Source organism: Vigna umbellata, chromosome 1, assembly GCF_029865625.1.
Source record: "Vigna umbellata cultivar VRB3 chromosome 1, Vumbellata_1.0, whole genome shotgun sequence".
Taxonomy (NCBI): Eukaryota; Viridiplantae; Streptophyta; class Magnoliopsida; order Fabales; family Fabaceae; genus Vigna; species Vigna umbellata.
In genome coordinates, this window is record NC_142165.1 from 84856018 (window position 1) to 84879357 (window position 23340).

At 32.9% G+C, this 23340-nt stretch overlaps 1 protein-coding gene across 4 annotated transcripts; it reads right to left on the minus strand.

Annotated features, from left to right (window-relative positions):
- Positions 1-973: 973 nt before the first annotated feature.
- On the minus strand, positions 974-18463 carry LOC124845617 (protein RRC1-like). 4 transcript variants are annotated; one of them, XM_047322741.2, is made up of 19 exons: positions 18331-18463; positions 18048-18154; positions 17498-17584; positions 17274-17409; positions 17045-17090; positions 8328-8388; positions 8084-8236; positions 7875-7994; positions 7622-7787; positions 7392-7504; positions 6432-6503; positions 5381-5602; positions 5137-5195; positions 4890-4974; positions 4662-4799; positions 3759-3983; positions 2870-3672; positions 2438-2598; positions 974-1583 (listed from the first exon to the last, which is right to left on the minus strand). In XM_047322741.2, exons 3-19 carry the CDS (start codon positions 17570-17572, stop codon positions 1303-1305), a joined length of 2916 nt encoding a protein of 971 aa, XP_047178697.2. In that variant the 5' UTR covers positions 17573-17584; positions 18048-18154; positions 18331-18463; the 3' UTR covers positions 974-1302. The 4 variants fall into 4 exon arrangements, with proteins under 4 accessions (XP_047178697.2, XP_047178695.2, XP_087960654.1 ...); XM_047322739.2 differs by having other exon boundaries at positions 2432-2598; XM_088104528.1 differs by lacking the exons at positions 18048-18154; positions 18331-18463 and having other exon boundaries at positions 2432-2598; positions 7875-7991.
- Positions 18464-23340: the final 4877 nt, after the last annotated feature.

Consider the following 23340-nt stretch of genomic DNA (forward strand, 5'->3'; position numbering starts at 1 on the left):
TACACTTTCAACAAACCACCACAATTACTATATTTTTTAAGATAAAAAATATATATAAAAAGATAAACAATAAAAGTAAAAAAAGCTTATTACATACGTTCAATAATCATTTTCTGAAACATGATTATCATGCTGTTGATTCTCCCAAGCATCAAGTGTGAGGACTAACAACAAACTTAAGAAAAAATTGCATACCCTCTGTAGTATTCAAATATCTATACTAGAGAATATTTAATGTTTGTTCGTCCAATAGTGTGAAGAGAGTCTTGGGAGAATATTTATAAAGAAATATTTAAACTATAACTTGAAGATCCCATTGTCAGAATTCAGGTTATACAAACGGTAGCCCTTAAAACATAATTGTCTTCAGGTAAATTAGTTAAAATCAGTTCTTTGTAAAAAATTGCTCGAGAGTTTATATCTTTCTTTTTTAATTTTTAGTTTTATCTTTCTATTGTATCTTCAAAATGCATTAATTTTAATATATTAAAAAATTAATATATATTAAAATATCAAAAATTAGTATAAATCAATATTCTGAAAGCTCAAAAAAATAACAATACCAAAAGAGAGAATCCAAATTTACACAAATCTATATAAAACTTTTCCATCCCACGTTTTACTATTTCGTTTTATAAAAGTGTTTTTCCAATACAGTATTTTCCTACGTGATATTTACCAAAAGTTTTAAAAGCACAATCCCGACCCCTTTTTGTTGGTTTTTACACTAAGAAAAAGTAGCTCAATAAAAGCTACACACTTGGGTACCGGAACCAAAACAAAAATAAATTAGCTATAGAAATGTTATACAATCGTCAAAAACATTCAATGTGTAAACAAAATTATTGATTTTATCAAATAACAATTGTGGAAATTCAAATTTCGTCCACGTTACTAACATGTGCCCTTACGCAGTAATGTTTAAAACTACAACTTACCCAACACGCGGTACAAACACATAATCAGCCGAATCTCCCAGTTAACTCTCAATTAGTATAAAAAGAACCCTCTTGATCTAATATGCATTGTGCAGCAGCAATTCACGGGCAAAATTAAAGATTTGAAGTCTTAAATTACATTGTTAAAAATATGGGGGTATCAAGAGCCAGTTACCACTTGGCACTTCAACAGATTGTCTACGATAACAATTTCCTGACAGACGTTTCATCCCTATCTTCCTGCAGGTACTAATCACATTGCCAATATATCCCCCTACGATGACAAAAAGCCAACTGTCCTCCAGACTGCAATCTGCAAATCAGTAAGGTAACATATCTCAGTGTTGAAACACCTGAAATGTTCTTATTTGGTCCGTCTTCTTCTGTCTCTGTCCCTATCCCTGCTTCTATCCTTATCATGATCGTCCCTCTCTCTGCTTCCACTCTTTTCCCGGTGTCGGTCCTTTCCTCTTTCAATATCAAAATCATAACTTCTTTCCTTTTGTCTGTCTCGATCCCTTTCTAAATCATGTTCCCTGTCCTTGTCTTTTCCAGATAATTTTGGTTGTGGACTATCACTTGGACTTCGGCTTCGGTGCCGTTTCCTTGAGACATCATGCCTATCCCTCTTCTCTGTAGTTCTTCCTGCGATTTAAATTTTTACATCATTTGAAAGCTTGATGCAGAATAACAAGGAGAATAACACAAAGATGTGATTTTTCTCATTTTAATGACATTTAAAGAAATTAGTAGAATGCATGGGAAAGGTGAAAGGGTTACAGGAAGGAATTAAAAACAGAAACGAATGAAAGCATGCATATGACAACGGTTATGACTAGATACATTATGCACTTTACTCCAAGCATTTGATTTCTTCATTTTTGTTTCCTACCAAAAAAATTCCAGACATCTGCTTAACAATTCTGTTTTCTCTTTCTTTCATCGGGTGGAGATCAGGAATAGGGAGCTGAGCCTATGATGCCAGGTAGCACCGAAGACATTAAATGTAATAAAAACAGATCAGGTCGATCGTCCTCATTTAAAATGCAAATAGACTTCATTGTATAATTTACTATCCTGCTTTATTATTAACACTTTCTGAAACATAACATGAAAATTTTATTCGATGGCCCAGAAGAAAATGAAAATGATAGACACCATAAATTGAATAATTGTTATCAAATCATACTCTAAGAACAAATCCCTCATAAAGCCACTCAAAAAGTACCATCTCAAATAGGATCACATGCAACTACAGTTAGGTTACCATCACTGAGGTTCAGTAGCCAATAAATAAAAATCCAAACTTAAAACTTAGCGTAGAATGTGATTCATACTTGAGCAGATGACTGTCAAATTATTGAATTTTCTAGACAATTGTTGAGTAATTACAATGCAATAATTCATCTAAACCAATGTGCAAGTCATTCAGATGAAAAATCAATTCCTTCTGTACAACATTCAAAAGAAAAAGACAAATAGAAAGAACTTACTATTACTTTTACCATCTTCACCAGAATCTGATAATCCATATTCTGCTTGCAGCCGTTTACGATGTGACTCCACTTTCTTGTCAATTTCCTCCAAATTTTTAATTCCCCTTTCTTCAAGAGATTCACGGTATTCAATTAAAGCAACCTCCAAGCGTCTTAGCTTTTGCCTGTCCATGGTAAGCTCCATAAGCAGACATATATAATATAAAAACCTTGTACAAGTTGCACACTCCCCATCCCAAAAAACGATAATGATTTTCAATAGCTTTTGGGGATAGAAAATTATAACCACGATCAAATATGAAAGAAAACACGGATAGAAACAGTCAAATGTCAGTAAATGCAAGCTGAACAAAAAAAGCATTATCGGTCTTCAGTTCCATAGGCAATCTTACTGAAAGAATGAAAGTGAGAAATTAAGGCAAAATATATTACAACCTCTGCTCTTCATTCATTCCACTGTCAGCATGAGCTGGAAAACTTGTACCAGCTGCAGACTCTGATTCATCAGCTTTAATAAGACCATCATCCACATTATCACTACCAGAAGATGAGTAACTTAAGCCGAGATTTTTTCCACCTCTCCTTTGTTCATCGTCACTCTCATCATCCTCCCGAGCCCATTTTGAGGCTGGCAGAACTGGATCACTCTTTTCCTTTTTTGTGAATGCCTTAAGTTCAGGTTGTTGAATAGGAAGTGTAGAAGCTAAAGATACAGAACTTCTGCTCTGTGACGGCAAATCTTCATCCCCATAGTGGTTCCATGAAGAAAGTCCTGCTGGTTCAGGCTCTGCACTTGTTTCTTGCCGATTACTTGAATACTTCCCAGAACTCACTTGGTTGTGGGCATATTTCAGTTCATCATCTAGTTCATAACCTCTCTGCTTTTCTGCCTCTTCAAGACTTAACAACCGTGCAACCATCATTTCTCTACCACCAACAAGTGACAATCCATTGTGTCGGCATCGTCTTTCCAGCTCAGCAATAGGAAGACTCATTAGCTCCTTCATTGCAGCCCCTCGACCCATTGCCAATGCCGCATCTTGGTTGGTCTTGCCACCAACAACTATATCTTCAGAAGTGGTCTTCTGTTCAATCTCAGGTGCATCGCCACATATAGAATGGAATGGAATTACACCAGAGTTCCCAGGTCGAAGAAAAGTAGCTCTTAAGCCATTCACATAAGAATCTGAAAATAGAAACCAGTCTGCCCAAACTTGCAAAACTTTCAGCACACGCTCCTGGAACATTTCAGACAAAGATCACCGACCAGAAAAAGAAAGAAAACGAAAATTATATCACAGCTATCTACTATTGTTCAGTCTACCTTTAGGGCTTCAGCTGTAATACGCCCCATTATGCTACGGTACAAGTCATTAAAACTCTCCATTATGTCCGGTAATGTTGCTTCAAACTTGGTGCGATATGCTGATGCATTTCTTACAGGAGCACTACTATTATGAAGAATATCAGAGACAAGCATAAGCCTTGCAATTTTAGTAGGAATGGGGGTTTCTTTAAGTGTCAAGGATTCAGTCAAGACTTCAACTATCTGCAGTTAAGATTTAAAAATCATAAAGGAAGCATTATCCCAATTATATAAAATGAAAGGATAATTGAATAGTAAATGATAGCAAGAGAGTGATAACAATAGACAATTCTGCATCTTTTCTGTCTATGAAATCAGTTAATTAGTTTTACTCATCATTTTAACTTAATTTTTATGGTAAATAGTACATACATTCCAATCTTATGCTAACTTAAAGGGACACGTGTGTTTATTGTAGCATAGGCTGAGTACACTTTAGTAAAAATACTATATTCATATAGCTTTTCAGGAATTCTACAGCCAGAACCATGTCAACTATGGGTTTTTGGTAACAGTGCTTGGTTACTTATAAATAAATACTTTCCTGATAAAAAAATGAGCAGAGATCAATTCAAGATAAATTAGTATCTTTTGTTATGGTATAAAGTTGTGTGAATGGATTGATTATTTAGAGATGAGATAGCCCAGGTCAAAGTTCCCTCTCCATAAGGTTGTAAGCCCAGTGCGAAGATTTGAAAGAGAGTTAGATTTACTAAAATGGAATAATAAATGCCATAAATGGATTGAGTAAGCAAGTGGGCTAAAATGGATTAGCTGAAGAAAATTTTACTGACTTTAAACCAGCCATTTCAATTATACTGAGGGTATTTCAATAGCCAATGAGCAGAAAAACAGTTCTACCTCCCCAGCTGCATCAGCATTATCTAAAGAAAACCCCATAGCCTCTTTTATCTGGCTCCTCTCTAGAGTTAAAGCACGCAGCATATCCTCAAATTCATCCCTCTGTGCATCAGTCAGTGTTCTTTCTGGCTCAACACGCTACAAAATTCAATCAAAGCACAGAAAGTTATAATGTGTGGAACAATGAAATTACATTCAACCTAGTATAAAATACAACAATGAAAGTACCCTGCTTCTTCCTCCAGCATGTGTGGAACCAGACTCCTTTTCATGTTCTGGACTTTTTGACGTTGGTAATGAGGGAGGAATCCATCTGAAAAAAGAAAATTATCTTTGTCTAGGTTACACTTTATTACTAATGACCCATGCAATCCATTCACAACATCGGCAAACAAAACAACCCACCAGTCTTTCTTTTCTAATTTGTTACAGTAATCAAAAACATAATACAAGGGAAAAATAATAATTAGAGTACCTTCCGCTACCCGTTATCATGATAAAAGGTTCAGTCCTCCATCTTTGAAGGGTATCACCCTGCATTACAGGCAAGCAACACATAATATGTCACCCTCCAAAACCTTACATCACTATTACGTCAAAGAAACTTTTTTCTTTTATGGATTCTTCAATGCCAATATATTGCCAGTACTCAAGCATTTTGTTTAGTCAAAACATTCCCAAAAAGGAAAATTTCACCCTCACAAACGAAATTGTTGTACCTGGGCAAATGAGTAGAGTCTCCAAACGTAGTAGGTATGTTCCTTTGAGCCTAGGACAAACAAGAAGTTGAAAAGAGGATTGCCACGACCCCTCTCCATGATAGCCTGTTCAAAAGCACATCCTCCATCCAGGACATACAAAGCCATTGTATCAATTACATGCCTTAAATGCTCATCCTCAGGAGGTGTAACCATTATATCAGGAACATTAGGAGTCAGAACCTACAATCAATTATAGCAGGAATATTAGGATCAAGAACCATTACATCAAAAACATTAGGATGTGAACCAATAAGTAACTCTACACCTAGTGCGCTTGTATCTTTTATATATATATTATATTACTACCATCTGTTTTTAGACAGAAGAAAAAGAAATATTTAGAAACATGAAAAAGTTGAGGGAAAAAAAATACTAGAGGAGAAAAAGACAACAAAATAAAGCAAAAAAGGATAAAAGACAGAAAAATAAAGATAAAAAACCACGCAACACAGTTAGTCACATTAAAGATATAACAAAACCCCTAAATTGGAACACTATAAAGAAGCTAAAAGGATTAAAATGCTACTCTATCCCAAATGAACTCAAGACTACCGGCCAGAGAAATTTTTGGCATTTCTAACCAACCATATACAAAAAAAATACCCAAGACTGTGCAACATCAAAGCTTTTTGGTGGTTCGTGTCTTGGAAACTTGGTTCCTGCCGCATGGTACTAAGAATATTTATCCACAGAGACACAAAAAACAAATGATACTTTATATGATAAACAGAAAGATATACATCCATGTTTCTATTAAGTTTGTAGACAGAACTAGAGAAGATGAAATTTATTGTAAGAGATCAATTGAATAACAGCAAATAAGTGTTTCACCCAGGAGTCAGAGAACTGTTATCTTACAATACTACAGTTTCCAAAAAAGTAGATGCATTAAATTAGTGTTTCACATTCAATTATAATTTCGATAATGATTTCTGCTCGAATCACTGCATGACAGTACAATATGTGACAAATATAAAGAATTTAAGACAATATAAAACTGAGAACTTACCAGCTCAGAATTCTGATTAGGTACGGATGTTAATGGTGGACCTGAAGGACCAGACAATATCACAGTACTACCCTGCAAATAAAAACAAGTAAAACATGTTGTTTATCCAACGAGAAGAGCAGTCTGGACAGTCAATAGGAAACTTAAATTCCCAAGATAGTCTTGACATTTTAATATGTTAAAGTCGAAATAAATCATCGAGATATTTATCCTTCCTAATATTTCATCATCTCATTTAGGTGCTAGAAAACAGAGCAGATAGCATGGCAAGTTCATTTGGCTTGAGATTTTTAATTTTATTTTTGAGTGAGAAGGACACACAGATGAAGGAGGAGTGATCTAGATTAGGAATTATTGGACAATTGGAGTAGTAATGATGACGACAAAAACAAATAAGCCCTTGGAAGTGGTTGCTTATTTTAAATTAAATAATATTGAATAAACATAGAAGAGATAGACACAAGAAGAGGAAACTATATTATTGCATTACTGAGTATTGAAAGATTACAATGATGCTAAGCTTTCATTGTACAAGAATTATAAATAAACATCCTCGTAGAATGATATAACCATGAGGTTACAGCAGTGTCAGTTTATAACAGCCTAACAGACAGCTGTCAAAACAGAAAAAATTAATGAAGTTGACATTTGTTTATATTCTCTTATAACCACTTGAAAATGGTAATTGTTCTAAGAAATTCTTTATAGTAGGGTTTGTGGAGTCTTTAGTTTTTAAAAACTGCCCTATAAAATAAATTTCATAAACTACTTTATATGGAGGAGTTGGGGGAGATGTCACAACACTAAGAAGATGGCAAATGATAGAAAATACCTAACTTCCAAAACTGTTACAAAAACTATTCTCATAAAACAATATATTTTATTAGTTTTTGAAAATAGTTTCCAAATATAGATAATAGACCCTAACTCTTCTGTTTTTCAACAAGTTAACAATAATACCTCCTTACTCCTAATGGCCATATGCCCTGGTGGAGGTGCAGGTAGTGCTTGCGATGGTAGGGCAACAGACCTTCCCCATCCAATTTTCAATTCATATTCATAAACCACAACTCCTGCACAAACATTCATACTACGTCATGCATTAACATATTTTCTGAAGCATAAACTCAATGAATATACATGCTATGCTACAAGAGTTTGTGTTCTGATTTCTGACAAATGTACCAGACCTTGCATCTCGTCTTTTGCTGCCTGTCCATCAGCCCTGTTCATGAAAGCTACAAAGCCACAGTTCCTTTGCCGCCTTCGCTCCTCCTCTGTCCTTGGCCACATAATCTTCACACTAGCAATAGGTCCAAATCTTCCAAAAGTACGGAGAAGAAAATTTTCATCAACCTACAATCATTAAACTGCCAAGATAAGACTAACAGGTACTTAATTCTCAAAGAAAAACAAAGGCCAGTTATTGAGGGGACCCCAAACCTTGGGTGAGAGATTTCCAACATAAAGATTTGTAGTCTGAGGATCACCATCATCAAATGATCCGGGAAGTTTTCCACTAGGGTCAAAGTCATCAGGCAGCTCATCAAAGCGACTGGGCTGCTTTAAGAGGAAAAACTATAAGTACAACGGCCTAAAATTTAGTGAATGTGAGAAAACTATAAGTACAACAGCTTAACAGCATCACTCACAGCAGAATGTTCTGCATTACGACCGTCACGCCAATGCTCACGTTCTTGATTTCGCCTCTCCCTCATCTCTTGCTCATGCTTTAGCTCCTCCATAAAATGATCAATATTTCTTGACTTCCCTTTCTCTTTCTCCTTTGGCTTTTCCTCCTCTTTCTACAAATTTCAGCAAACAAGCATTATATCTGGATACATCAGAACTGGAAAGCAAAAAAGTAGAGGTCAAAGCTTCAATTGAGATACAGACTTTCCTTTCAGATTCTTTCCCCTTGGTTGCCATTGGAGGTGGAATAAAAGATGGTACATACCTGCAAATAAAAATAAATGATAAACTTCCATCTTAATTGACTAAGTACACATTTGAACTAAATAAAAATATTTAGAATTATCTGACTCATCATTTTCAAAACAGTCGATAGGGGTAATATCACCTAATTAAACTTCAGGGATAACCACTGGATAATCCAGCAAAAATCTTTCATTACACTCTAAGTGTCAACAAAATCTAAACTGTAAATTTGAATAAATTTCCCCCAACACCCATCAAACAAGTAGAGGAACCAATTGCCAATTATGAAGCAGCAAGACGAGAAATTCCAAGTTTTTCTTAACTAACTGATTGCTTTCATGGAACCTGATGTCACTAAAACTAAAAATGGAATACATATTTTCTAATGTCTTTAGGTTTAATAAATTGAGTTGTCAGAACAACTCATTTAGTTATTCTGGAATGGAATGTGTTGAAAGGTTAGTGACAAAACAAGTCATGTAGGTTGGTACTGCTCTGGTACCATGTTGATAAAAGAGAAACCTAGAAGGAATAAAATGAATTTCGTGTTTTGTATACGTGCAGGAGTATTCTTATTTATAATGAAGAAATTCAACAATTACCAAAATAAATATTTAATCATGGGAAATATTTAGCAAGATATTTCCCTATCAAATAATATCATACTAACATTCACCCTCAAATTAGAGCAAATGTATCATACGAGACAAGCTTTTTACATATGTCATCAATACAAGACCCATTGAGAGACTTGGTAACCATGTCAATCAGTTGCCTGTTGAAGCTAACAAAGTAAATAATGATAAAACTAGTAGACATTTCCTGGACATGACATTCTCTTTGTCAAAGTGACAACCATTGAAAGGATTAGATACAAAATAAGTCTCGGAGGATGGCATTGCTCTAATACCATGTTGAAGCAATACAATGAATTTTTTGTTGGGTCCACATGAGTATTCTTATTTATAATGAAGAAGACATAGAATAATAATGAACAAAAACAGTATCTAATAACAGGAAATATCAAATATTTCCCTATGAAAACATATTATATCTATCTATTTAATGTAATCAACTCATATCTCTAACGTAATCAACTCATACGTCTAACACCCCCCCTCTCACTAGAGCATATGTATCATACAAGACAAGCTTGTAAAAATTGACCTCAACACAAGACCTCGAGAGACTTAGTAAACATGCAAACCAGCTGACAGTAAATAATGACAAAGCTAGTGGATATTTTCCAAACATGACTTTCTCTCTGTCAAAGTGACAATCAATCTTCAATATGTTCAATCCTTCAAATCATATATTCAACACTCCTTCTCAGGTGGAACACATGAATCATATATAGTCAAGCTTGTTAAAAAAATTCAAAAGATAATGAGGATTACCAAAGAGTTTAAGAATCCAAGTGTGAGTTTCATTCTCACGTTGAAAAGAAATGAGAAAGTTGAGCAACATATAAGGTTTTTAGATTGGAGGTTGTGTGAATCCCTTATATCGGTTTGCCTGAAGTATCATTGTTGTTGAATCTCTCTTACAAATCCCGCCTCAAAAGACCCAACACTTTTGAAAAGCAATAAACACTGAAAGTACACGTCGTAGGGATGCAAAAGTGCTTAAAAGGCACAACGGCTACTGGACAGAAAACATAGTCATCGCACAACAAGGCAATGCCAGTGACGGTTTTTGGCCACAAAAATCTCATCTAAAGAAAAAAAAATTCACCCAAAAAACATCAGCAATTAAAAATGTCAGCTGAAAAAGGCTCAAAAAAAAAACTCACAAGAAAAAAATTGGTGGAAAACAATATCTGTCACAAAACATCAGTCATAAGTAGTAGTTGTTGAAAAACCACAGGCTATAAGCAGTAACATTCTGGAAAAGGCTCGTCAAAAAGTTGCCGCATGGTGAACAATGACACAAGAGGTGAATTGTGACAGCGACAACAAACAAAAAATATAAAAAACAGAAAAATATTTACTCCTGTGAGCAGTGGGCCCATATGGAAAACACAGATTTAAGTTCCCTTCTCATTAGGCTCTGATACCATGTTAAAAGAATTAGAGAAAAAATAGGTCACCGAGGTTGGCACCACTTTGGTTCCATGTTTAGAAGAGAGAAACTGAGAATGAATATAATGAATTTCATGTGTTTGAGTAAATAAATGAATATTCTTATTTATAATAATGTTAAGTAGCGAATTTTAAACCTAACTCAACCCCACAAAACCGACTTGTAAGATAAGGTTTACACTCACATATATTGTAAATTGACTTTATTTCTAGTTGATGTGGAACTTCCAACACTTCCCTGGTGCAGAGACATATACATCTCGAGCATGGGATTATTAGACATTAATAGGTGGTTCGATAGCGGTCCAATAGCTAGTGGAACAATAGATCCAACAAATATCAAATTTCGATAAAATAAGCTCTAACTCATGGCTCTGATACCATGTTAAGTAGTGGACTTTAAGTCTAACTCAACACCACAAAATCACTTGTAAGGAGAGATTTTTACCCACTTATATATTGTAAATTGACTTTATATCTAATCGATGTTATACTTCAAACAAATAATGAAGAAAATCAATATCTAATAATGGGAAATAGATAATTCCCTAGTATCATAACATATATCCTTATATGATGTAATCAAATCATATCTCTAACATAATCAACTCATATCTCCAACAACAGTCAATCTTCAATATGCTACCTTCTTTCAAATCACATCTTTAACTAGCCCCCATAAGGTGGATAATAGGTATCACATGAGAGAAGCTCGTTAAAAAAGATTGGAGGACACAAAAAATGTCAGCAGTATACAAAATTCGCTTGAAAAACATGGACAGTAAATAGGACTCACAGAAAAGATATCAGTGGTAAACTGTACTTGTCAGTAAAATGTTTGTAAACAGTATTCACCTGATAAACCTTGGCAGTAAACCATATACACTGAAAAAGTGTTGGTCGTAAGTAGTACTTCCCGAAAAATAATTCAAGGTAAATACTATTTACCAAAAATATATTGACAGCAAACAGTATTCACCAAAGAAAGCTGACGGTAAACAGGACTCGCCAGAAAATGTCAGTGATGGTGAATACTGAAGCAGGCAATAGGTAGGCGATAAACTATGACAGCAATGGGAACAGTGTATTGGCATGCCCAGTGACATCAGGGGAAAAAGTTGAAATTGGAAAAACATACATGATGTCCAAAAAATTTACTCTAGTAAGTAGTGGCCACAATAGGAAAGCATGAATTTGACCTCCCTTCTCATTAGAGTTTTGACACCATGTTGAAAGGATAAATGACAAAAAGGGCCATGGAGGATGATAACATTTTAGTACCACGTTGAGAAGAGAGAATTCAAAAAGGAATATAATGAATTTTGCATGTTTTGTACAAACGAGTATTCCTATTTATAATCAAGACATATAGTAATAAAGAACAAAATCAATATTTGATGATGAGAAAAAATTGGTAAGATATTTCCCTATCAAATCGTATCATAATCCCAAATGTAATCAAATCATATCTATAACAATCAAATTCTATCTCTAACAGTGTGTACTGAGTTGCCACTTAAAACCCCTACCACTCAAATGCTAATCGAAAAGTCTCATCACGCATCGTTTACATCTAAAAAGGTTTTCAACTAAAATAAAACTTCTTGATACAAATGTATATGTATTCAGTTTTTGGTAAAAGAATAAAACCATTAAGATGAAGAGGAAATGAACATGAGAATCATGAGAAAGAGAATTCTCATTAACATAAGCTGAAGAAACAAAACAAAGATACACAGGAAAATCAATGGAGCAAAACTGCCCAAATGATGTCAGGAACCATAAAAAGCAGTAGCTTGTACTGAAACAAAGAAAAGTGCATAATCCTATCCCAAATAAAATGTGTCGTGCAGATCTAACACAGGAAATCTGCACTTCATCCAATCACGGTAGTCAAAATCAATATTACTCGTAAAATCATAGAATTGTATGATTTATGCCACCATCATGAACAATATTGATCTTTATGTGTGACTCATTTTAGTGGAATCACAAGATCACAGGGTCTGACCAGTAGGATTGGCTAGATTTACCAATCACGCCGTGCAGCTAATAACCCACTTTACAAAGTATAGAGAGAAACAACAACCCTTATTTTCTGAAGCCCATTACACGTCAACAATAGAGCCCCACTTATTCATGTTCACTTGTGTCCTGTTTTCTTTCCCTGATCTTGTAATTTGTGTCTTCTACATTCAAGTTTCTTAATTCAAATTATTTGCTTATTTTATAGTTCAAAATGGTTTGTTTTCTTCTGTTTTGGCGGTGTGCTTGTTTAATTGTTACTGCCTGCCGTGCTATGTGTTTCTCCACTTCTCACTCTCTTTTGTTATTTTGGTATGTGATGCTCTCACTGTTCTGGATGTCTCCAACATAATTGGTTCTATATCTAGTCAAATAATCTATGTCTTCTATATTTGGAATTGTTAACTTGTTACTTTATCTTTGTGATTGTGTTAGTAGTTACTATAAGGTAATTTGCAAGATTTATGCTATTTTTTATGCATATGCATATATTTAAATACAATTTTGTAGTTTAGGTAGGATCTCAATTGCATTTTATGATTATTCAATTGACACGTTCCCTAACCTTCCAATGTACACACAATTTAACTAGCCTGGCTCCAACTAAAGGCATCAACAAATAGCATTAGTTGCACATCACCACACAAAAAAATTGCATCGTGACTTCTACCAAAGACATCATTCGCTTGTAATCAAAAAGTGGTAGGCAACACATTTATCAAAAAGGACAAATAAGGAACTCCAAAGATAAAGCATGCAGCAAAAAATATGGAACTGCTTAGACACCATAGGTATCCTAGTAACCTGCAAATATTTCATTGGTATTGATTATATAAAGCCACGGTCCAAATAAATGATGTGATGTTAGAGGGAGCTTTAGACTCCAAAAGGAATTTATCATTAAATTAGCCTTATTCAAGGAATGAGTAAGAATAGGAAAAAACAATTTGCATGAAAATATCCCAGAAGGGTAATGAACTAGGAGAACGAGGTTCCAAAGGAAAATGTCATAGCCATTTTACCCGCTAGAGCATTGATCTTATACACCAAATTACCAAAGAAACAAACCCTACGTTCTTGCAACAACTATATAACTCCCAACTCACCCTTAGAGCTCATCATACATCTGAAATATGAGCCAATATGGAATAGAGATTATCCCTTAAATCCTTTGTTCTCTCTTTTTCAGAAGCATCCGTCAGAAACATTTTTGGCTATTGATTACAAGGCTGCAAGCCTTCCCTACACCATGAAATGAGTATTGGAAACATGGTTTCCTACTACAAGGGACAACACTAAAATAATCTTTACATTTTACATGTTTAATATGACTACTTTAGTGAGGGGCTCCATAGAAATGACACCAGGATGAGAATATCCAGAGCATATTTCCTATGGGAAATGACAATGTTAGAGGTAGATTGAGCAATACCAATGCCTAAAACATATTTGAGTGTATCCAAATCTTTCATTTGAAACTGAATGTGAACGTAAGCATTGAGCCATTGATCAAGTTCATCACCAGTAATGACAATGTCAACACCATGCACCACCAAATACATACACAAGCCAAACGGAGAGTATGGGAAAAAAACTAAGTGATCACCCTTGAATAACTTATACCAAACTAGACTAAGGTAGTGCTAAAGCACCAAACTAAGGAAATGGAGATTGCTTCAAGCAATACAAAGATAATGAAAGTCAAAATACAAGGTGAGAGCCTTCAGAAATCAATATGAAGAGCACAAGAAGGAACAGAAAAAGATAAAACAAAATCAATATGAAGGCCATAACGAAAATAAATAAATATGTTAAGCTTAGTATTGTGAAATACCGAAATCATAGTTGGGTTATATAAAAAGTCCCAGTGTAAGTAATTGTAGATAAGCTATTACATACAACTTTTGAAATAAGTTCAAAACATCTTATAGATATTCAAAAGATATTATTCCAAGTTTTGCCCAACATTCTTACTTATAATAGAAAATATATCTAGATAATTTGTTCATAAACTCTTCAACTCAGGGTCAGTATTGAAAGCCATCATATTGTTATAATCAGCAATCAAATGATTGAGCTAACCAAGATACGTTTGTGTATCCATATTCTCAAGCTTGGTTGATAGATTAGAGGTCACAATGCTAGAGACAGTGGACATCATTGGAGTAGACCTTTTGGGCTTTGCCCCAAACCTATAACAGTCAGAGAGGTTGAATGTTAGTAGCAAGAGATAACCTACAAACGTTGCACAAAGAGGCAACAACATTGTACCAACTAGCTCGATCCTTGACAAGAAGATTCATAGCCTAAGTGGTCGACCCAACCTTGACCTTGGAACTATAGTTGGACAATGATTGCCCAGTATTGTAATTGGTAAATCTATTATAATTTATTTTTCTCATAGGATTAGAGAGATGTTTGTCAATGTCATAGTTGAAGCAAACTCCAAAGGGGTTCTAGATGAGGCCATGAGAAAACAAGGGCTTGGTAGGCTCACTAGAGACAAACAAGGATCAAGGAAGGGTGGTCAGTCAAGAAGTGTCATGAAAAAAGCAACTAACATTGAAAAAAAGAGTGTGCGTCTGAACTCAATGTACTAGAAAAGGGTCGCCACATAAGGGTAATAATGATAGTGGCACATGCAACAATGTTTGGCAACACATTTGACGATGTGGAGATTACTAGAGAAGAACATAGTGATAGGGTATTGCTCACCCTATTCATCGCAAACCCTAAACCCTTAAAGTTCTATAGCATTTTGATAAGAATTCAAGCACTTGGGAACCTTCTCTTATAAGCTATCCATGAAAGGGGTAGAACCAAGCTCTTAAATACACCCTGAAGACACAATACATGTGGAGAAAATTAAAGAATATTTCATTCTCTAAGATGGTGTAGAAAATATAATTGTCTACCACTCTAGCTAAAAGACATGTCCCTAACTCTTAGAAAGTAAACTTTAAACCTAACTCAACCCTACAAAATTTGCTTGTAAGGCAAGATTTGCACCCACTTCTCTACTATAATTTAGCTTTATCTTTAGTCAATATGAAATCTCCAACACACAAATATTGTCTCACACCGAAGACTAGACATCTCAAGTATAGGATTAGATATTTGTGGGTGGTTTGATAGCTGCCAAATAGTAAGTGGCCCAAATAGACCAAAATATCTCAATAGGATAGGTTTCTATACCATCTTAGAAAATGGACTTTAAGTCTAACTCAATCTTAACAAACCAACATGTAAGATGAGATTTTCCCCACTTATATACTATAATTTGACCTTATCTCTAGTCAATGTTTAACACTAATAACACAATCACCAATGTCAATTGAAGGTCCACTCAGTCATGTAAGCAAAAAAAAAAATCCTGGTTGACTATATTCTTAAAAAGTTTCATGATGTGTATACATCCACACACTTCGCTCTCTAATTTCCTACATTATGACCAGCCAGGAAAGACCAATATATTTTCCGCATAATGTTAATAGTGAAACTCTAATACAAATAGACATTGCAGAAAAAAAAAATCTCAATGTTATTTTGCTCCATTAATCACCATTAGCAACTAGGTTTGAAGTGTCCTCAATTTTATCGGTAAGGTGCTAAAGGCACACCTCACCAAAACCAGAAAGGTGCACCCAAGACACCAAAGGAATAAACCAAACTAAAGGGCACTGTCAAACAGTAATACAGGGTACCCTTCAAGTATCTCACATCAACAGCTTTACACATGAATGTACAAATACAAAATCATAAGTAGCATATGTTTTAGCTATTTAAAATAAAAACTACAAAACAACTCAGAATTGCAAGGAAATTGAAACGAAACTGCACATAAGATCAACCATTTAACTGTGACTAAGTATTCATAACTCAAAAGTTACTTAACAAATTACAAGAAAGTTACTTGCAAAGTTTTCATGCATACTGATTTATATACTAATACTATAATATTATTTCCAATTTTCATCAGATGTCCATGAAGGATGCAATGCAAGAATACTGATTTATTATAACTTGACTGGGATATTCTTAGGCAGGTTTGCTTCAAACAATTAAAAATACATTCCCTAAAATTACACAGAATTTAATTGGGCAATTAAAAATGTCTATATAAGCAGAGAATAGTTATATTATATACTTCTCAGTTTGCACAGACAACTTCTGATTTTTATATTATTAGATTGAGAAGTAGCTCTTGTTTTAGATTTATAAAATGAGATGACATTCAAAGGATAAGAATCAAGGATCTTGAGTTATTTATTCAAACAAGTTCTTCTGCTATGCAAACAGAACAAGCCAAAATTAGGTGAGTTGGAAATACTGTAGCTCATCCTGAAATACCAGAATTATACAACCCCCCACCCGCAAATGTTAATCATGTGATCAAATCATTAAATGTCACAAAAACATGCATCATAATAACAAAATTACAATATTCAATTCGTTATGGCTATAAGTACAACCTAAATAAAGCTATACCTATATAACATGTATTTTCCCTACTTATTGATGCCTAATTAAAGAGCACAGAAACTTGGTCAATCAAAAGCATTTATTTACCTACTTCCCTTCTTTGGAACAGATACCCCATCTTTGGACTTTTCACCTGTCATCCGCGAAGGAATAAAAAAGGTCCATACTTTTATTAACATTGTTATACAAAATAATAGCAAAAACTATGTATATCCATAACATAAAAAGCATACAGGAACATGACTTCTAAGAGCTGAGGCAAAAGGAATATAAACAAAGAGGAGCAAGAAATACAGAATTCATGAGTCATACTAACCCTCAGAGTCATCTTTAAATCTATCATTGGGATTAATTGTTCCTCCTCGAACAAAAGTTTTTGACCCCGGAGTAGTGTCTCCTTGAAATGACTCTACAAACTCAGCATACAAGCGAGCAGTCTCATCCTCCGCTCTCTGCACGAGACAAATTCCAACATAATAAATAAGAATGGCTTTGCCAAATTCAACGAAGAACTAACTAACTTGGGCATATCAACCCTACCTTCTTCTTTGCCTCCTCTTCTTCTCTATGCTTCTGGAATGGCGTTTTTTTCCGTGTGATGGAGAATGAACTCATGCTTGCATCAGACTGCCAAAAACAATAAAAATACTTCATATCCTCAAGTAAGACATTCACCCAGAAATTACACATCTTGAAACGATCCTAAATTCTTTGCTCCACCATTTCTCATTCTCAAAAGCAATCTCAAGTTTCAATTTCAACTTCACATCAAGTCCTCCAAAATAAAATTAAAAAAAAAATCACAGAACGCAGAGAAAACATATCAAATACAAATCCCCATCAGACTGTACTCTAACCTATCGAATTCACTCTATCCTCAAAACCCAAGAAACAAAATAGTCACAAATGGAAAATAATTGGAAAATGCAGAGCCCAACTTCTCAACTCAACCACCAAAATTAACAGTAATAACCCAATAGACTCTCACTCTAATCTAACATAACCTAACAACAACATTACCACACTAAACTCTGCCTCAAAAAAATTGAAATAACACGAAACATCAAAGTGTAGAGGAAATCGAAGCTACCTTCCCAAAAAGAGAGTGAGGAGAAGCTAAAAGAGGAAATCCACGGTCAGATAATGCGAGTCCTTCCTCCCAATCCCAATTGAGCAGAATCAGAAATAGTGACTTCACTGAAGGGCAAATACATCACCTCATAGTATCAAATAATTATGATTATAAACACAGAAAAACAAAACAAGGTAATCGAATTGGAAACCCGCTTTTGGGGCTTGATTACGAGAGAAGCATAAAATAGAAAAATAGCGAGGGGAAAGAAAAAGCGGAACCTGAACTCAGCACAACTTACCTGGCTTTGGTTTTCACTCCTTCCACGGAGTCGCTAGTAGAAACGAAACGAGGCGCAGTAACAGTGATACAAGGGCACGCGACAGGGAAGGGTATTGGTGTATTGTTTTCTTTTCCGATTAACTCACCCAAATAACAAAACTAAGGGATTGCATTATTATATTTTTACAATTATTCTATGTTTTTTAATTTAAATAGAATTCATTATCTTTTATCAAAATAAATCAATATATTTGTATATTAGAGCAAACCATGTTTACAGACTAGGTTGGTTTAGTCTCCGGTATGTTAAAAAAATTAGATTTTGATCTATTTTATATAACTTTTTTAATTTTTTTGTTAATGAAATGTAATGTAGTGACTATTTGACACATCTCACAATTAGTGTCTAATTTTCTTAATTAATTTAAAATTTTGTGAGTTCTTAATAATAATATTTGGTACAATAAAATGTTTACCATTTATAAGTTAATATTTTATATTTCTTACAATTATCATGCTATTTATCATTTATATGATTTTATATATATATATATATATATATATATATATATATATATATGGAAGAATATAAAAGAAAGGAATCAGAAAGAATAGTGTTTTAAGCAATAGAACATAGAAAGTATTAAAGGTAAAAGAAGCAATACATTAATGAATATTTCAACAAAACACGAGTGATTTATAAATGACATGATTCATTGTAACTAGTCTTTATAAAACATATTCTTTAAAAAAAAGGAACAGCCAGATTAATTATAATTTTGTTTTTGTTTGATTTTATAGTCGAAGAATTTATAATTAATTTAATTTGTATTAGTTAGTTTCATTCCATAAATATTTTTAAATATTACGTCCTTCTCTTACTCAATTATATAATGTGTTTCAACTTTTAAAACATTTTATGAAAAAGAAATGTAACATTTGAATGAAAGAAAGAAATTTTTTTAAGTTCTTTGTATTTTTATCTTCTTTTTTTTTTTTCTCTTTTGACTCAATCTTGAATAATATACTGTCATCTGCCTTTGATCAGAACATTGTTTACTCAATTATGGTTAGGACATTATTGGTTCGATATCAATTTTTCGACTATATTAGCATGTTTTTTTAGTTATTTTATAATGTTTCAAATAAGGTTCTCTTACAGATAATTATAATTTTTACATCTCACAAAGTTCATCTATAATAATTTGTGATTATATGAAAATTTATTATAACCAAAAATTAAAATAAAAGAATAAATGAAAACTATATCAAATCTATGACAAAAATTATCGTTAAATATATTTTTAATCCCTAAACTTAACTTTGATACAAAATTGAAATTATTCATGTTTGAAACTTTGACACATTTTAATGTTTCATGTTTGAAACTTTGATATATTTTAGTATCCAAACATTAAAAATTAATGGCTATAACCCTTTTTTATATAAAAAATACCAAAATATAAATACTTCCAATCAATAAATAACCTTTCATAAAGAACTAGTAACCCTCATTTCTCATTCTGAATGAGAATACGTAGGAGCAAGGTTAATCCTTGTCGGGCTCAAAAAACTAAAAAATATATTTTGTTTATTTAGAGTTTTATTTTTGGGATAGTTAAACATTTTGAAAACCACATCACATTCAATTTGGTTTTCGCAAATCATACCTTATCATTTTATGATTTTTCTGTAGTTTTCCAGAATAAACTATGGTGGCAACTCCAATCTCTTTTTCAAACCCGTTTTATTTTTCGGATCGTCGTCCCGTCGTGATTCCGGTTGCGATAAGACACAAGCGATATTTATCTATTATCCAAAATATAGTGCTTTTTACACAAGTGGTCTCTATTTTTCCTTTGATAGACCATGTTTTCTCAAAATACAAGCACTTTAAATTTACTTCAATAGATATGTTTTCTCAAACAAGCGCTCTGTATTGGTTCAATTATTTTTTATAGTTTTTCATTCATTCTTTCTTATTTTAGTGTTGTATCTACAAAAAAAGCCTAACAACCAACATCAAATTAAGTATCTAACCTAAAATGGTCTATGTAGCCAACCAATATCAGGCCACAAATGAGTAACAAAACATTAATATAAACTTGAATTAACATACCAACCAAGGACTAAACCAATATAACAACCAACTTACGATACTAACAAGCCCACCCTACCTTAATAAAGATCGTCAAAACCATAAACAAGAAACAAAAACATGTAGTGGATAAACTTGAACAAAAGCAACAACATACTTGAACCAATTAACCAAAGCAAAACCAAAAATGCATAATAAATGTGAAATATATGCAGTAATTTGAAACATATCCATGGAGTGTATTCTAAGTTTATCATCAACAAACTATTTCCATGTACAAAACAACCAAAAACATTAGAATTAGGGACAATTGTATAACTCCGTCAATAAAAAAAAGTTATAGTACCAAAGCAACTAAAGCAAATAAATCAATCATAGTCGAAAACAATCTACATGTGAAAATATTCCACAGCCAATTGATCCTACAATAAAAAGAAATTTTACTTGTATCAACTAGATACAACATTAAAAGGAAATGTAGAGATTTAAATAAGTAAGAGCGATGACATAGTTTTATAAGACAATATGCAAGCATAACATATTAACCTATAACATTAAAATGAACTTTACAAATATGAACAAATTCACAACAAATATAAATTGGTCACAAATTTTGATAAAAATTTAGAATCAAATATTTGCCAACGGTGTAAAAAACTTGATGATCCCCCGGGTTGGGAGCAACCACACTAGCAAGTGCACTAGTTCAATTGTATTGTAAAGTGTCGTAACCACACTAAAACGATTTGATTGTAAAATATGATGATCCATAACTTCAAATTAAAATGGATAACTCAATAAAATAAAGTGTGTTGGGAATTGGATGTCACGAATTTGTTCTTAAGTGTGGTTAGTGTTTCATTGAATTAACAAGTTTCATTCATTGTTCCTGAAAGTAAATGTAATTTTGGATCCATGTTTACAGCCTAGGACCTAAAGACATTCAAACTCAGTGCGATTTCACCACTCCTGATGAATGAACTCTTTACATTAATTTGAATAAGACTTTATCACCAATTAAAACATACTGGTGCATGTCTACCACCTAACAATGTTAGATAACTCAATTTGATCATTAACTTTCATTTAACTCGAGTTATATATGCAACATAAAATTGATCAGTTCATCACACGTGAAATGTAAATTGAATCACTAATATATGAATGAATACTTATATAAAGCAATAATACAGTACCAATACAAAAGTTCAAAGTGCTACATCTAATCCCAACACTTTGATGTTCAACAACTCATGATAATTCTAACCATTATTTATAGTTGTTGTTGTATTTTTCTCATGTCTCCTCTAATATAAAATATATTACAAGTGAAGTGAAAGAGAGACTTTAGAGAGAGACTAAAAGCCTAGATATTGAATTCTGGATATAAAAAAGAGGGTTTACCCCTTAATTTATAGAAATTGGAATGTTGGTTGTAACTCAAACATGGTGGCCCATCTTGTGAGTTTTCCTTCCATGAAGAGTTTCCTTATAGCTTAGATCATATTCTTACGGTTCAATAACAAAGCTTTCTTCAATAGCGAGTTTCCTTCATGGTTGAGTTCCAAAACTTAGTGTTTCATATTGCTTCATGGTGAAGTTTTCATCGTGTAGTTAAAACACCATATTCTCTGCTTAAGTTATGGAGCAAAATATGATTTTATTTTAAATCATATTTCAATGCTCAAGATTTGATTCTAAGACTCAAGTTGTGTGGCTCTTTCTATCCTAAATTTGCCTAAATTCATCAATAATGTCTTAATTTACCACACATTCACATCCAATGTTTTGGCTAAATTCTTAAATATTAGTGGAGATAATGTTATATATAACAAAATAAAATCAATATAAATATTAAAATGCATATATATTATAAATTATAAGTAAAATAAGCACTTATCTTTAAACTATATTTTTAAATATGTTGGTTTCAATTAATCTCATCTTATTTGATTTTTAATATGCATAGTTGTATTTATTATTTTGTGATGATATTTTTCTTTATAATTAAGGTCTACTATAATATAAAATATAGAATTATTATATTTTTATCCCTAAAAGAATTATGCTATCAGGATTGTTGAGAATAGTCATACAATTAACTATTAACTTTACATTTTTACTAGTAACAATTAAGAACGCTAGAAAGAACTAAAAAACAAGAGAATAATATAACAACATTGCATTTATCATATATTAAACCCATACATTATTAGTTTTATCCATATTAGTCATACAACAACATGAACAAATCCACATTTCAATTCAACCATTAATCCAACATCTAACATCATCTCCTTTACTTCTTGCTAATTTATTTTTGAATCACTATTCTCCATCATGCTAGACATATTGTATTCATACAAGGCCTTAAGATGAAAATTAAAAGATAAAATATAACAGTTGCAAATAATCATACGAAACCACAACGTGATAAGGAACACCTGCAAAAAGGAATGTTCATATATACACTTTTTTTCTGAAAGAAGTATCCTTGATAGAAGATTTTGGCAAATAGTTTGAAAACAACAGTAATTTGAATATTATTAATTTGAATAAAATTTAGTCTTGGAGACATAAGATTTATACTAAGCTAATTTTGTAAATATGGAAATAACAAGAACATGCGCAATATAATTGTATGACAAATAATAATAAAGGCTTATAAATAAATTATAATGCGACTAGAAGAAGGAAAGTAATAGAAATATGTTAAATAAAAGTTAAATATTAGCAAAAACTTACAATTTTTCCCATTGAAAATTATTGTTGTTAATTAACGTAAGAAATATATTTGTTTCTATCCACCTTTACTTTTAGAATTTATCTAAGGAAATCATACTTTCTAAGTGGAATCACATTTATTCTTTGATAAATTGTTTTATCTACACTTTCCTCGATGAGTTTTTGTGGTGTTTGAAGGTTTATTGT